The sequence below is a fragment of the Lissotriton helveticus genome, chromosome 11, assembly GCF_964261635.1.
Source record: "Lissotriton helveticus chromosome 11, aLisHel1.1, whole genome shotgun sequence".
NCBI lineage: Eukaryota > Metazoa > Chordata > Amphibia > Caudata > Salamandridae > Lissotriton > Lissotriton helveticus.
In genome coordinates, this window is record NC_136072.1 from 819988415 (window position 1) to 820005652 (window position 17238).

A 17238-nucleotide genomic window follows, 5' to 3' on the forward strand; every position below is an offset into this window, starting at 1 on the left:
AAATTGCCCTTTACATGTTTTTTTAATAAAAGGTGTAAATACCAAAACGAGTTCCTTCTTTTGGCTTTCCTATAATGTTTGCATAGCCTGCTTTCCCCTTCAACTCCATTATCTTCCTGTGTCCTATTGGTAGTTCACTTTTTAAAGTAAATTGTTCACCTGGTGATTACTTACAGGACATATTCCCTCTTTCTCTGCACCCCCTCCATATTCTTTTGACATTGCTACACTCACCCCCTTTTATTGTGGGAATATAGCCTTCCAAACTCTCTTTGTAAACCATTTTTAAATGATCTATTTATACTTTCCCACATGTGATATTTTTATTTCCATTTTTTGTGAGCTTCCCTTTCATAGCCTCATGCCTTCTTTTAACCCTTTTCCGCCTCACCTTTTCTTTGTCTCCTTACTTCTTTTTCCAGATTTAATACTAAATGTTCCCTAACCTTGTTTCTAATGTAATCAAATTGTAGGTCAATTTATTTGTTTTTCCACTAAACAGGTTTTTAAATATGTAGATCCTAATACATGGATTTCTTTTAAAGTTACGAAGTAGGAGTAAATGTTTTTATGAGTATAAATACACATTCTGTGACTCCGAAACCTATCTTTGCATGCTGAAAAGACTGTTTGAACATACACAGGGAATATACATTTGCAAGTGAGTTTGTTAATTATGCCACAAGTCTGGATATAAGGGGCCCAATACAAACTCTCGAATTCGGCATTTTTGACTGTTAAAATGCTTTTCTCTATGCACTAATCCGATTTTATGAGCTGGGAAATATTGTCCTACTCCTAAAATGGGATTCTGAATGGATACTTATTCGGTATCTGGAAAGGGCATGTTGTAGGCATTCCTTTCAACTACTGAATCAGCATATTTTCTGTCTTTGTTTTGTTACCAAAATCGAGACGCAAAACATTTGTAAAAATAGAATGGGTCCCCTTGGGAATCGTACATCTTTATGAAAAAATAGTTTATTGCAGAGTATCCAGCGGTGAACAGGACCACTGGCAACTCTTAAACTTAGAAAAATCTTTTAAATTGACTACATCTTTGAGGGGCGTGGCCAAGCAACATGGCCGACAGGACGTGAGCTCCACCAGCTCCGTCCCGAAGACCCGCAAATCCTGTAATTAATTCCTGCCCGGGCTGTCCAATTGCTTGGAAACCGTAACGGATCTCACTCTGCCCCGGCTGGGACCCCCCGCGTGGAAGGAGCGGTCCCGGATCCCTCCGTGGGCGGAGACGGAGGCACTGTCGGAGGTTGAGGTGGCGCGCTGATTCCCGCAACACCGTGGTCTGGGCCTGGGTCGCGGAGCCGAGCTGCGGGCGGCCCGCCCGGGACTAAGTGAACTGTGTGCTCCAGGCCGGGCGAGTCCTTGGCGGACCCCGGCGTTCTACCCGCGACTACTGCAGTGCGGTTACAGAGGTGGGGGAAACGGCTGGAAGACCCCTGTGATCTGCGGCGAGCGTGGTGGCGAGATTGAGGCGCCGTCCACTTTGAGCTGTGCTCCTGCGGCGGGGCTCCGACCCAAGCGCTGCTACTGCCGGGGATTGCCTGCCTGGTCTCCGGGGCCTCGGGGACCCTACAAGTAACGGTAGAAAGCGTGAGTACTGTTGCCCTGACCCCTGATCGAGGCGCACAGTCAGTGCAGAGGCTCCTGAATTATTGGGCTGTCGGCCTAGCTTGCTCCCCTCGCTGTGCCCCGCGGAAGCTGTGGACTTGCTCCCCCCCCCGGACTGCAGACTACAGCACGTTCCCCTATTAGGGGTTGTTGGTGCCTCGATACCCTGGGGGGGGTTACGGGGAGCGGCGCCTATGAAGATGCGACTACGCTTGCACCCCTCCCCCACTCGCCCGCCATTTTGACTAATTTCTTCAGGCGACTCCTTGGTGGGGCTGTGAGTGTGCGTGGCGGAGTACATCTCTGTCACTTCTTGGACTGCGGCTGGGTACTCTTCAGGGGGGGGGCGCCCCTAGAGTCCCGAGAGCTGGACTGCTGCCGACTGGGAGTGGAGAGAGCCTTGGAGTCAGTTGGTGGCCGTGCCCACTGTCCCGACTGTTCCGCTCCTTGCTGCCTCAACGAGTGCCGAACTCTGACCCCCACTGCACTCCCGGCCGTGAGGGGGAGACGTGTGCACGCTGCCCCCATTTTATCCTGGTGGCTGGATCGCCTAGCCTGTCTCGAGCACTGCCTACACTGCGTTAGCCGTGGGCCCTGGTGTGGCCTCTTGTACCTATTGTCCCTGGCCCTGGCCCGCTCGGATGGTTCCTCTCTGACCGGTGGGGTCTAGAGTGAACACTTTGGAGCGCGCTGGAACGGCGAGGTACCTGCCGCCATGGCGACTCGTAAGGATCGGACCTCGAAGGCCTCCCAACCTAATACCATTGTGCAATATACTACTCCTCGCATGCAGTCACAGAGGATCACACGTCAGACGGGGCCCGACGACGGGAGTGAAGGTCCTGCAGAACCGTCTAGAGCTGAAATCCTGAAGGCTATTCAGGGATCCCACTCTGCCCTGGAGCGACAGATAGAGACGGTCTCTATCGATGTTAACCTACTACGGACCGACCTCCGCAAGGTGGCGGATAAGGTTTCGGACACTGAGGGCAATATCACTCAATTGCAGGGAGAGGTCGCATCTTTGCAAAAATCAGTCGCCCAGCTTACCTCAACTACCCGCGCATTGGAGAGACGTGCCGAGGACGCGGAAGGGAGGGCCCGTCGGAGCAACATAAGGGTCCTGGGAGTGCCGGAGCGGTTGGAGGCGGGAAACTCTAAACGCTTCCTGGAGTCTTGGATCCGCACTCACCTGTGCCCGACTGGTTTGTCCAATGTCTTCATCGTGGAGCGGTTGCATAGAGCCCTTGTGCCCCCGCCACGCCCGGGCGAGCCTCCTAGGGCACTCATTGCAAAGATTCTAAACTATAAGGACTGTGATTGCATTTTGCGAGCTGCAAGGGAAACGGAGTCCCTAACGATTGAGAACAGCCGTGTGTCGATCTACCCTGACTACACCCAACAGGTGCAAGAACAGAGAAAATCCTACCTTAGAGTTAAACAGAAACTCCATGAAATGAAACTCCAGTACATGCTTTTATACCCGGCCAAACTTAAGGTGCTCTCCCAGGGCCGGGCCCACTTCTTTGAGACGCCTGCGGAGGTATGGGAGTGGCTTGAGATTAGAGGAGACGATCTGCCCCCGGGTGAGCGTGGTGGCCCTCGTTAAACCTGGGGTACCAGACCACAGAAGAGGCGCCGAGGTAGGGGTTGACGCCGGTCTGGATCCTGTGGTCCCTCTGGAACTCGAGTTACGGTGGGAGCGGATGGAGCTATGCACGTGGAAACATCACCGGTGAGGGCGAGACCGGGGTCGTCTGGGGACCCTGTCCCTGGTGAGATTTTAGTCCCTGACACCTTGCAGGAGACGCCACCTGCTGTCGACTCTACGGCCCCGGTGATCCCGGAGACTGCCCTCTCTGACCCAAGGTTGGAATAACTTACTGGCTTCTATTGTGTGTTAATGTACATGCTGTGGTCCTCTGAGCTGGGAGACCTTAAGTCGACACTTTGGTGATACACCACTACTTTTCATTGACATTGAGGGTGCTGGATAACTGGCCACAATGGAGAACTTGTGCCCCTGTGGCCTATGGGGAGAAACGGGAGGGGGGGTCGACTTTCCTCCTGAGTACCGTGTTGCCCACTCTGCTTATCAGTATGGGAAGACATGCCCGGGAACTGTCTTAAGACCATTGGGTCCTCCAAGGAGCTGGGGGGGTCTGGTTTGCTGTGTGTGGTTGTGTGTTGAGTGTGTTGTATGGGGTGGCTGTGTACGTCCTGGCACTGGCAGGGGAAGGGCGGGGTGGCGGTTTTCGGTGTTGCCATCCTTTTGCTCGTAGGTGGGGGGGGAACCGTTTTTTGCGAAAGTTCTGTTTGGGGGGTGGGCTGAAGTTCATGAAGGAACTTTTACTGGCATCAGAGTCCTCTCTTTCGTTAAACGACATGGAGTCTCGGTAGCCTGTTTACAGGAGACCCATCTAGACGAAGACGGCGCGCAGCGGCTGTCCAAGAAGTGGAGAGGTCAGGTCTTCCATTCCTCCTTTTCTACCTATGCTAGGGGGGTACTCATTTGGGTGGCCCCAGGGACTCCTTGCGCTGTCCAATATATTGAAGCTGACGTTGATGGGAGGTATCTATTAGTGCGGCTTCGATTGGATGATAAGGAATTCCTACTCCTTAACACCTATGCACCTAATACCGATGATCCGACCTTCTTTTCCCAAATTCAGGATCTTGTAGCTCCGGATTTGGAGGTACCCTTCCTTTGGTTTGGAGATTTTAACTGCGTGTTGCATCCTGAGTTGGACCGCCACCCGCCCAGGTCGGGCACTAAGCCACGTATGACGGCGCGTCTTCGGGAGGTGATGCACAACCTGGGGGCACTGGATGTGTGGTGTACTTGTCATCCGGTCCAAAAGCTCTACACGGGCTACACTCCGACACATGGTACCCATAGTAGATTGGACCGCATTCTTGCGGCTAATCTAACCCCGTCTCTCACCTTGACGGTTACCCACCAGGCTCGGTACTTATCAGGCCACGCCCCAGTGACGTGCGTGGCGCAGTGGGCGGATCGAGCTGCCCGTCCCCGTACTTGGCGAATGCCTACTGACATTCTCCAGGATCAGGTGGGCAAGGACCATGTGGCGACGTCACTGTCGGACTACCTGCAACTAAACTGGGGGGGCGATGATCTGTCCTATTCTACTAAGTGGGAGGCCTTGAAGGCGGTGGTGCGTGGAGCGTGTATGGGCCTCACCTATGGGGTCCGGAAACAGTTGCTGTCTTACCTACACAAGGCAGAGGTTGTGCTACAGCGGGCCCAGTCCCACTCAGCTCCGGACGCCTTAGACCAACAGGCAGAGAAGGCGGCTCAGGTGTCGATACATGTCGTCCTCACCCGCCTTGACAAATTTACCTTGGGCCAATATAGGCAACGTCTCCATCGTGAGGGTGATAAGTCTGGCCGATTGTTGGCCTGGATCCTTCGCCGTGAGTTTGCACCTGAAAGAATAGTTGCTCTACGGAACTCGAGTGGGGTTATGGTCCACTCAGAGTCCGATATCCTTGAGGTCCTCCGGTCCCACCTACAGGCCGTGTATGAGGCTGACCCACTGGTTACGGAGGACCCTTATCACTCATACCTGGAAGATTTGGGCCTCCAAACCCTGCCAGAGGCAGTGATGAAGGAACTCGATGCTAAGCTCACACTGGGTGAGATCACCGCGGCGATTGCCGCCCTCCCTCGTGCCAAGACCCCGGGCGGGGATGGGTTCCCGGCAGAATTGTATCACGCATTTGGGGACGTCCTGGCCCCGCTCCTGTTGCAAGTTTATGATGAAGCCCTGCAGAAGGGCACCCTCCCACCCACCCTGAATCAAGGGGAAGTCTGCATGATCTTGAAACCGGGCGGTGATGGTACTGATCCCGCGGCGTTCCGCCCTATCACCTTGATTAATACGGATGCAAAAATCCTCTCTAAGCTGTTGGCCAATCGACTCGCACCACACATGACTCGCCTGATCCACTCGGATCAGTGCGGATTTATCCCGGGTCGTAATACGGCGATGAATCTGCGCCGACTAAATCATGTCCTACATGAAGTGCGAGGTCGAGAAGGTCCGCATGTATTGGTGTCAATTGATTTGGCTAAAGCATTTGATACCGTACATTGGGGGTATTTAATGCAAGTGCTCCGGAAAACGGGATTCGGACCTAGATTTCGTAACTGGGTTCGAGTACTCTACGGGGCGCCGCGCGCCAGGGTCAGGCTGGGATCGGCCCGCTCGGAGGAGTGGCCGTTGGAGAGAGGCACCTGACAGGGTTGCCCTCTCTCCCCTCTCCTATTCGCTCTCGCGATTGAACCCCTCGCCGTCTCCGCCCGTGCTGAGCTACGGCGATGGGGGATAGCAGTAGGTGACACTAATAATGTGGTCTCCCTCTACGCGGATGACGCACTATTCTACCTGACCTCACCCTCTGAGGCCCTCCCTGCCCTGATGCGGACCCTCAACCGCTTTAGTGCGGCCTCTGGGTTGCGTATTAATCTGAACAAATCCCTGGTCTTCCCGTTGATGGGTTGTACTCCGGACCCGGGCGTGGATATGCCACATTTGGGTCTGCGTTGTGAGCAGGAAGCGTTTCGATACCTTGGCATTCAGGTGGCCGCATCTGATGAGGCCCTCCTGACTTACAACGTCGATAGAGTCCTCCAGGCTCTACACAAATCTGTTGCCTTTTGGAACACGCTTCCTCTCTCTCTTATGGGGAGATTGGCGATCGCCAAAATGGTGATGCTCCCCAGGACTTTGTATGTATTGCAGAATACCCTATGTCCATTGCCCCCCGAGTGTTTCGTACGCTTGACTCACTCCTTACATCCCTGATTTGGGCGGGCGGGCGTAGTAGAGTAGCTTTGGTCACGGTGACACGCTGTTGGGAAGAGGGAGGCCTGGAGGCACCGAGATTAGATTTGTATTATTATGCAGCGCAGCTCCTCCCAGCCGCTAAGTGGATCGCTGAGGAAGACAACTGGGAAACGTCATTGCTGGCAGGTATGGCGAACAAACAGACTCTGAGGGAGGCCTTGATGCAGGGTCGAGGCGCCGATGACACTCTACCGTATGTGGTGCGCCACACAGCGGGAGTTTGGCAGCGGTTTGTTGAAAAGGTACTGAGAAGGGCCCCGTTTCATAGGGAGCTCCCGGTGTGGATCTTAGCCCCAGTGCTCCGGTTGGAGGAAAATATGTCCTACCGAGATTGGCGCCATGGCGGATGCGAGACGTTAGCAGACCTTTACCCAGACGATTCCTTCCTGTTCTTTGAACGTGCCATGGAGTCTTTTGACCTTGGTGGGGGACAGTACCTCCACTACAGGAGCCTCCTGGACATAGTCAGAACAACGTGGCCCCAGTACCCGGAAGCGCCTCCGCTCACCTATACTCTTGACATTATTTTGTCCTGTGGGAGAGGGAACTGGCTGATTTCCTTGCTCTACTCGGCCATGCGTCGAGACTCGACCCCTCCGATTGCACTGGCTTGGGCGGCCTGGGAGGCAGATTTGGGGGTGGAACTGGCCTCTGCCCAACGGAACAGAATCGGACTTCTGACCCGTAAGGTCTCCTGTAACGCACGTTTTAAACTTATACATTTCAACTTTGTCCATCATGCCTAATCGACCCCGGTCTCTCTGAACCGCATATCGGCGGGAGACGACACACCTGTCCTAGGTGTGGAGCACAGAAAGCGGGGTTTTTCCATCTGGCGTGGGACTGCCCTCTGGTCCATGTCTTCTGGAGGGGGGTGGTGGCCCACATTGCTCGGGCCACGAAAATTAGAATTCTCATTGATCCGCTCCACTGTCTCCTGGCGCAGGTGCCCAAGCCTAGAAAGAGGAAGCTGCCTTATAAATTCTTGCAACTCTTGCTGGTTTTGGCAAGGAGGCGCGTAGCTATCACCTGGATGGGTCAAAGGGTGCCCGAACTCTCCCTATGGCTGAGGGATGCTAGAGAATGGTCCCTGGCTGAGGAGACGCAAATGCAGCGCACTCGCAAGGATGGGAAGCTACAGGATGATCTGCTTGCCTGGAGGATGTTGTGCATGGAGGGATTAGCGGAAGATGATTCAGATGCCACCAGCGCTGGATTATTTTCCCCGGCTGAATCAGAGTCTGAGTGTACGGGGGCGGGAGCTGAGCTTGCGCGTTTGGATCCGGTGTGAAAGCCCTAAGGTAGCCACGTAACTATTCCTTTACACGCATCATTGAGACTAGTTGCGATTCCCACAGGTCCTGACTGTATCACAATGAATGTGCCTTAGCTGGGCCCCACATAACTGATCTGACTTGTTAAAATCAGTACTCATGATGCCACGCTTGGGGAAGTTAGTTGTTGTTACACGTTACAAGAGTATAATTGCCCAAAACTGGAAAATTGGCGAATACAATGATAATTCCATGTCCTTTAGGCGCAACTGAATTTTTCCTTTCTACATGCTCTGATGCTACGCCGCCCAGCCTCTGGGATGTGGGCCAAATATGGCTGTGTATTAACCTGATACCTGCATGTTATTAAGTTTTACATATAAGGGGTCTGGATGACCATGTACCTTGTGCCTTTTTATACTTTCGAAATAAAAATATTTTCCCCCCAAAAAATTGACTACATCTTTAAAAAATAAAGTAGTTTGCTTTATTTCAAAGCAGTTACAAACATGGTGGTTTGCTGACCCTAGCATGCCACCGTCCGTGTGATGGCCTTCGATCGTTGTGTGTTGTAATTTGCCTCCTACTTCATCAATATTCATGAGCTAGGTTGAGTTGAGACCCACTACGATACAGATTTTTTACCAAGCAGCTTATTAATACAATTGTGGGTTCTTAAAAATCCATCCTGGTCACAACAATACTGGTTGAAATTTGCGACCAGATATTCGTACAACTGGCCCCATGTCCAGAGTGTCCATCTGATCACAGGAACCTCTCTTTGTTGGCTTGCTCACTTGGTGCAGGGATATAGATGCTTACATGCTTGTGTGCATTGGCCTAAATTAAAAGGCCACAACCTATGTCATGCAACATTAACACAGCCCTTACCATTCTGCCCTTCACAGGAAGGAGACACACCAATGCATGATGCCATTCGGCTTGGCCGTTTCAAGGCCATGCAAACCCTGCTGCTTTATGGTGCAGACCTCTCCATAAGGAATGAGGTGAGTTGCCAGAACGTGAGGTAAGAAACCAACACATATTCCTGTTTACAGTGTTAACAGCTGACTGTGGCCTTTTTGCTCAAAAGCACTTCTTTGCAAGTGCAAACAGAAGTGCTTCGGGCACAGTGACCGTGATTGTTTCATAAGAATTTCAACATTACAGTGCTTCAAATTAAATGGGCAGTTTCCACCCAACAAATATTTTGAGATTGAATGGCACATAAAAAAAATTAGCATATGCATCCAGTCACTTACTTTTTCAAAATAATGTCTGTCACATTTTTCAGTATGACGGCTGAAAGTTAGCACTCATGCCGCTGCACTCACAAAAAGTAACAGAGTAACCTGTGTCTTCCCCCCACATCAGATGGGTCGGAGAAAAGAAAGGAGGGATGGAAGACGATGGCTTGCAATTGTTACCTTTCTTTTTTGTTAAAGTTGGAAACAAATGACAAATGAAAAATAAAAAGGTACTGATTGATCTTGGGATGTTTAATTGTGGGCCATTGAATCCCCCCAAAATGTAATGGTATGCTTTAAGAGCAGTGTTTATGTGGAATGCAGTACTAAAAGAGATGAAGCTGCAGGGCAGGATTTAAAGGGTACATACAGTTTTTACCAAATAAAAATGTGTCTTCCTAACTAAAATATCATTGTCTACTTAATTTTTCAGTCATATACTTCCATCTTTTTTGTCAGTTATTTGTTCCATAATCTGTTTTCCATTTTGTGAACTTGTTTCAACCCTGACAAGATCTACCTTCTTCAACTCAAGGCAGAACTACGTAGTCTCTATAACATCACCAAATAGCTGGTGATCAATCATAGGCCCAACAGATCTCTGATGAACTTTACTCATACCCAAGACCAAGCCGCTAACTTCTGCTCCAGGCTTTCTTCCCACCTCTCTTCCTCTACTCTCCAGAGTTGAAAAACTATATCCTCCCCTTACGCCCCTCCTGCCACAGAAGATTGAACAAGTGACTAGCTGACAGTGACATTCACGCCCTCCTCCTCACTTTAAACACTACGAACGATACCGACACGGACACTCTGGACCAAATCCAAACTATTCCTGCTTATCCACACAGAGAACCTAGACAACACCAGGGCTGTTAACAAAGCCAATCTTAAGTGTATTAACATCACACAGTGTCCCTCAGTTGACACCACTACTCACCTGAAATGCATGCTTCTCAACTGCAGATCAGTTGTTAGATATGTGCAAGATATTTCTGACCTCATCATCACAAATGAGCCTTACAGAAACATGGTTTAATGATGTCTCAGCTCCTATACTAGACTTACTAATCCCCCCTAGTTACAACATAATTAGACTAGATAGAGCTAACAGACCTGGCAGTGGGGTCGCCTGCATCTACCATAACACTCTCTCTGTGAAACAGTCACAAACTGTTGTTCTTCCCACTTGCTAATACCTATGCATTGATATTGCAAGTAACAAACTACTCATTTGCAAACTTCACACAATCTACCATCTACTGGGAGACAACCTACCATTCAATGAACAAACCATGGAAGTCAACACAACTAATGTTGGTCATCCAGATACCCAGATCTTCGTTTAGGACTTCAACCATGCTGTGAACAGCTTTAAAACCTTTATAGGAGACCTCGAGCTGACCCAAATTTGTAACAGTACTTCACACAAGGGTGAGACCTTGGATCAAATCATCACGGAAATGGGCAACTTCCAACTTCCAACTTGAATCTATCATCTCTTGCGACTGGACAAATCACCACTGTATCACCTACCTCATCACAGATACTGTGAGGTCTAAAAAGGCTCAAGTAAACAAACCTAAACAATGAAAAAGAATTTTGCGGAACATAAACCTTAATGATCTGACTGCCCTCAGTAACAACATCCTGCCTCCCCAGGTGGACACGGTAGATGTCCATGTCCTCACAGATCACTACAATTCTTCCATTTTGAACATCCAGACTTGATTGCGCCCTTACAACTAAAATTAATGTCCACCAAAGACTCTAAACCTTGGTTCAATGACAGCCTTAATGCAGAAAGATGCAATCTGAGACTGGTGGAACAAGCATGGAGATTCTCTCCATCCATTGAACACCTAAAATGCTTAAGAGCGGCGAGGAACACCTATAACAAACAAATCTGAAATTCAAAAGCAAATTTCTTTAGAACCCAAGTAATTCTAGCTAGAAACTGCCCTAAAACGTTTTTTGAACTTGCCAAACAACAATCGAATAATCAACCTAATCCTTCTTTCAGTGGGTCCAAAATGCTTCCAAACTGCAAGGATTTTGCCTCCTTCTTCCAGGGCAAGAAGGACAAAATTTAAAAAATGATCTGCGGTTAGCAGGGAGCTTCTTCCGGTTATTCCACATATTAACCTTCCTCTTTCACGGATAGCTGATTCTCCTAATCTCCCAGGGCACACCCCTAAAACACTGCTTCTTTGCATACATTCACAACCCTCAATGAAAGCGACATTCACAACATTCTTACAGCATTGAAACTATCTAACCACTTCATCGACCCGTTACCTCTGAATATGTTAAGGGAGATCAAATCTTATATACTCCCACTTTCGGCCAAGATAGATAATGCCTCGCTTTGCCAAGGCACTATCCCTGACTGCCTAAAATTAGGGCAGATAATCTCCATTCCATTCTGAAAAAAACAAATGCAGATCGCTCGGACCTTAACAGCTTCTACCCAATCTTCAGCATTCCCACTTTGGCAAACCTTCTTGAAAAATGTGTCCAGGTTTAACTTTGCAACCACATAGAACAATTAAAACTTCTAGGCCAATTCCAATACGGCTTCCGCCAAAGCCACAACGCTGAATCAGTGCTCACTCACATAGTGGACGACGTGCTAAAAATGCTGGATCCGAATAAATCATGACTTCTCCTCCTAGACTTATCATCTGCGTTCAATACAGTTAAACATGACAGTCTACTAGAATTACTTGAATGGAGGATGGTGTTTTCAGAGTCAATCCTAACGTGGTTTACCTAATTTTTCCAAAACAGAACCCAAAGAGTCAAGGTTTACCAGTCCCTGTCCAATGCCACATCGGTCACCTTAGGGGCCCAACAGGGGTCCTCTCTCTGACCTACTCTTTTCAAACTATTCATGGAGCCTCTAGCAGAAATGTTGAAATCCACTAACGTTCATTATCATAGGCTGAGGACACCCAATTGTACTTGAAAATCTCTTCCCAGAAGACTTTGGGTCCCTCTACACAACACTACAAAATACTCAAAACTGGCTAACTCGTAATTATCTTAAAATAAATGCTCTTAAAACAGGATTCCTCCTCATTGTGCCACCCAATCACAAGTTCGTAATTGATTTATGGATGAAGCATCTAACTGCCCTCAACTGCTCACCACACATTATAGATTCTATAAGGTCTGTGGGAATAACACTTGACAAGAACCTGCACATACAGGAACACATCAGTAAAATCACCAAACGAGTGAATTATCAAATGAATATTTTAAAGAAATTAAAACCCTTCAACCCCCATGACAACTTCAAATCAGCGGTCCAAGCCCTAGTCATTCCCAAGCTGGACTATTGAATTGCAACACTTTGTGGCCTTCTTTGATCCTAGTTGGCACCTCTAAGGTCCTCTCTTAACGTTACTGCTAGACTCATCACAGAAACACCTGAAATCAGACTGATCCCCTTTACTGCCTCTTTCAAAAAAGAAGTTGAAATACTACTTATGAACACATTTTGTCTCTGGATCTTCACACATGACTATTACTGGTTTGTTGGATTATGTCTATTGTCCTTTTGACTTGTCCTATGGAGGTTACTTCCTCAATTAGAGAATTTACACAGCTTTTCCCTCTCCTAATCATATTGTGGGTGTTCTCTTGCTTCTTATTTCATCTGTAACGCGTTCTGGTACCCTCATGGGTCATGTTCGTAATATATAACACTTTATAAATAACCATAAGCGGCAGATAAGTGGCTCCATATTGTGTGGCACATTCAGTAACTCCTGATTTTTTTAAAATGGAATAACTAACCACATTCTTGAATTTGTAGTTTAACTTGTAGTAATTAACACATGGGACCAAGAATCCCAGCATGGAAAGTGCTGTAAGCTATTGGTCAAAGACTGGCTCTAAATGTGGCATATGTCGTGAGCTACGTGGCATTTATTTTTTAAATAGGAACACTCAGAGTTTTGTTTATGGATAACGGACAGAATTAAAGGTGTAAAGTAAAATTGTAACTTTTTTATGGAAAGGAAATAAAATTCCAAGATTTTACTTTGTACCTTTAGAAATCAATTTAAAGACGGAGCTTCCTGCAAGCACCTAATTTAACTTCTTGCTGCTAGACTAAAGGCAGTTCACAAAATGGAAGACAGACTACGTAAATAATATGCTTACAAAACTTTGTTTGAAAGACATATGAAATTACTTTTTGATTGGGAAATGAAGCTTTTCGTATAAAATAACACTGTTCAGTAAACATTTGACATAACCATCTTTAATTTTTTGTTCAGTGTTAGTGTAGAGGACAGGTTTTGGTGCCAGGCTCCTCTGGTGTCATCAGTCAATACAATGGCACAATGGAAATACACCAAAAACGTTAGTATGGTAGAGCAGACCCTCCTTGAATTAAGCCTGTTTATCCAATGGACTTTTGTCTCGAAAAAACTGGGCGAGCTGCGAAAGCCACACCAGACACCAAAGTCTTTCAAAGACGTGTCAGTTGTTTAACCTCTAGAATCAATGCAACACTCCTGTTAAAGAAGTTTTTTATAGGTTATTGTGTCACTTTACTGAAGCGTAAAGTACTACATTTCTATTTTCTATGATTGAAGATTTCAGCACCTCAAGACCATTCCAGGTGCGCCTCAAGGTGCTGACAATTTCCATAACTACTAAATTAACAAAGCAATACAAACTGAACACATTCTCCAGATACATTTTAATAACGTTATAATGATTGGTATCCTAGAGTTATCGACCCCAAAACAAAACACTAGGCTGACAGCAACTACACTACCAGTAATAATCTCTCAAACGTGTTGTGAATGAGAGCTGTGTGAAGACACTTTTGGGAGGAAATCGTTTCATATCTCACTGCCACTGAGACCTCGGCCAGGAGTCAATCCACCCATATCTGATGAGACACAGTTCAAAATGCCACACTAGTAGCATAAGCACAATGCACAAGCAACATGAAATCCATTTTCCGACCATGAAAACATTCAGCCACCCCAAGTGTGCTCCACTGCAAAGAATGTTTTTTTTCTAGGCTGTAAACTAGATTTATTTTTCTTGCTGGTCAGATTTAACTCTAATTTGGAAAAGCATGCCTGTCTGTCCAGCAGGGTGAGCGTCCAAACTTCCTGTTCCCTTAGAGATGTAAATCTCTTCAGTTCAGTTTATTCTGAGCATCTGTCTTAAGACACTTGCAGCAGCTTTGCGCTTTCTATCGAATAGCCTTTAACCCTTCAACAGCTACATCATTTGTAGGTTGCAACCGACTAGACAGCGTAGCAGTCTGCGTATTCTGTAGACATCTTGGGGATTTTCAGAAAGTTGACCTAGCAATGCATTCCATCAGTTGCTTGCTATTAGCTTTGTGTTTTGTTGCTCACGCTTTCTTGCTTTCCATTTGCTGGCTTTATTTACTTTAGGCTTTCCAGATTCAATTAGATGCTCTCCTCCCTCCCAGCTACCCCTTTAAATGGCGGCAGCTGTGCGGCTGCACAGCAGGCGCGCCTAAGGCAAGCCCGTCTGCGCCCATCCGCGCCTGGACCGCACCCAGCGCCAGAACCCCTGGACCCTGCGAACGCCACGACACCAGACTCCACTACGACGCCAGCAGCCTCCACGCCGGCCACAACCACACCTGCTTCCAGGCCACCGCGAAACTGACCCACAGACCCTTCTCCTGCCGCACCTGCAGCTTCACCTGCGACCCTCAAGGTAGCCACCCACGCAGATGACACGCTCAACACCGCCAAACACCTGCACTTTCGGATCCACACCGACCCCAACACCACCCTCAGAGGAACACTCATCTACAGTCCCTCGGACGCCGGGCTCAGTTCAGCGACTCCATCGCCGACCTCGCCAGCACCCACGCACTCGCCTCCACGAACTACATCCTCCTCGGGGACCTGAACTTCCACCTCGAGAACAACAACGACGCCAACTCCGCCACCCTGATCGACAACCTCGCCAACCTCGGCCTCAAACAACTCGTCACCGCATCCACCCACCCCGCCGGCCACACGCTGGACCTCGTCTTCTCCACAGGCACCCACGTCGCCTTCGACCACACCACCAAACTCCACTGGACCGACCACCGCTGCATTCATTTCACCTTCAAGATACCAGCCATGCACCACCGCACCCAACAGCTGCCTCACCGCTGCTGGAGCACAGTCACCGAAGACCGGCTGATCACCACTCTCGCCCAGAACCCACCCACCGACCCCACCAACCCAGCCGCTGCAGACCGCAACCTCATAAAATGGATCGACGACTGCGCCAACACCCTCGCCCTGCTCAAGAAACCTTCCGACAGCCACGCCAGCAAGAGAGCCACCTGGTTCACCGACGAGCTCCAGACCTCCAAACGCGCATGCCGGAAACTGGGGAAAATATGGCTCCACGAACGCACACAGTACAACCACGCAGCCCACAAGGACGCCAACTGCAGACATCACCACCTCATCAGATTAGCCAAGAGATGCTCCTTCAAAGACCGCTTCGACAACAACGCACACAATAGCAAAGAGCTCTTCAGCATCGTAAAGGAACTCTCCGACCCCAGCGCCAACGACATCCCGCCCTAACAAGAACTGTGCGACTCACTAGCCATCTTCTTCCACCTCAAGATCGCTGACATCCACGACAGCTTCAACACCACAACCGGCCCCGACTACGCCAGACTCCACCTCCCCTGTGAACACCACCAGCGCCATCCGCCTGACCTCCTGGTCCAACGTCAACGAGATATGCAAGGTCATGAACTCCATCCACACAGACCCGTGCCCACACCACATATTCAACAAAGCAGACGCAGCCATCGCACCCCAACTACGGAAGGTCATCAACTTCTCCTTCGAAACAGCGACTATCCCGGAAAGCTGGAAGCATGCTGAACTCAATGCCCACCTCAAGAAGCCCAAGGACCTCAAGAACTTCCAGCCCATCTCCCTGCTCTCGTTCCCGGCAAAGGTCATCGAGAAAATCGTCAACAGGCAATTGGCCCACCACCTGGAAGACAACAACATCCTGGACCCGTCCCAGTCCGGATTCAGACGAAACCACAGCACCGAGACAGCCCTCATCGCCGCCACTGACGACATTAGGCGACAACTAGACAACAGCGAAACATCAGCCCTCATCCTCCTGGACCTGTCGGCCGCCTTTGACCCGGTCTGCCATCGCACTCTAACGACACGCCTCCTAGAAGCTGGAATCCAAGAAAAGGCCCTTGACTGGACCACGTTCTTCCTCTCCGGCAGAACCCAGAGCGTCCGCCTCCCACCCTTCCGATCCAAAGCCACCGACATTCATCTGAGGCATCCCCCAGGGCTCTTCCCTCAGCCCGACGCTGTTCAAAATCTACATGGCCCCCACGCACAAGTGCCCCGCCAGCACGACCTCAACATCATCTCCTACGCCGACGACACCCAGCTCATCCTCTCCCTCACCAAGGACCCACACACTGCCAAAAGCAACCTCCACGAGGGAATGAAGGCCGTTGCCGACTGGATGAGGAGCAACCGTCTGAAGCTGAACTCGGACAAGACGGAGGTACTCTTCCTCGGACCCACCCCCTCAGCCTGGGACGACTCCTGGTGGCCGACCACACTGGGAACAGTACCAACACCCACCGACCATGCACTCAACCTAGGATTCATCCTCGACTCCTCCCTCTCCATGGCTAAGCAGGTCAACGCCATCTCCTCCTCCTGCTACAACACCCTCCGCATGCTCCGCAGGATCTACAAGTGGATCTCGACCGAAACAAGAGGAACTGTGACACAGGCCCTCGTCAGCAGCAGACTGGACTACGGCAACGCACTCTACGCAGGAATCCCAACCAAACACCTACGACGACTACAACGCATCCAAAACACCTCCGCCCGACTGATCGTCAACGTCCCCCGCCGGAGCCACATCACCCCCCACCTGAGAGACCTACACTGGCTCCCCGTCGACAAGAGGATCACCTTCAAGCCCCTCACACACGCACACAAAGCACTCCACAACGCCGGACCAGCCTACCTTAACAGCAGACTCAGCTTGTACAGCCCCACCCGCCTGCTCCGCTCCGCCAGCCTCGCCCTTGCCGCTGTCCCCCGCATCCAACGAACGACCTCCGGCGGCAGATCCTTCTCCTACCTCGCCGCCAAAACCTGGAACACCCTCCCTACGCACATACGGCTGACCCAAGACCTACTC

General features: G+C 49.7%; 1 protein-coding gene across 6 annotated transcripts in view; it reads left to right on the forward strand.

Moving 5' to 3' along the window:
• Window positions 1-17238, forward strand: part of LOC144792096 (uncharacterized) — a 710230-nt gene that overhangs the window by 339170 nt on the left and 353822 nt on the right. For all 6 annotated transcript variants that reach the window (XM_078666963.1, XM_078666967.1, XM_078666965.1 and 3 more), the window contains one exon: window positions 8686-8784. In XM_078666963.1, the coding sequence (XP_078523089.1) occupies window positions 8686-8784 (99 nt within the window). The remainder of the gene's footprint in view (window positions 1-8685; window positions 8785-17238) is intronic.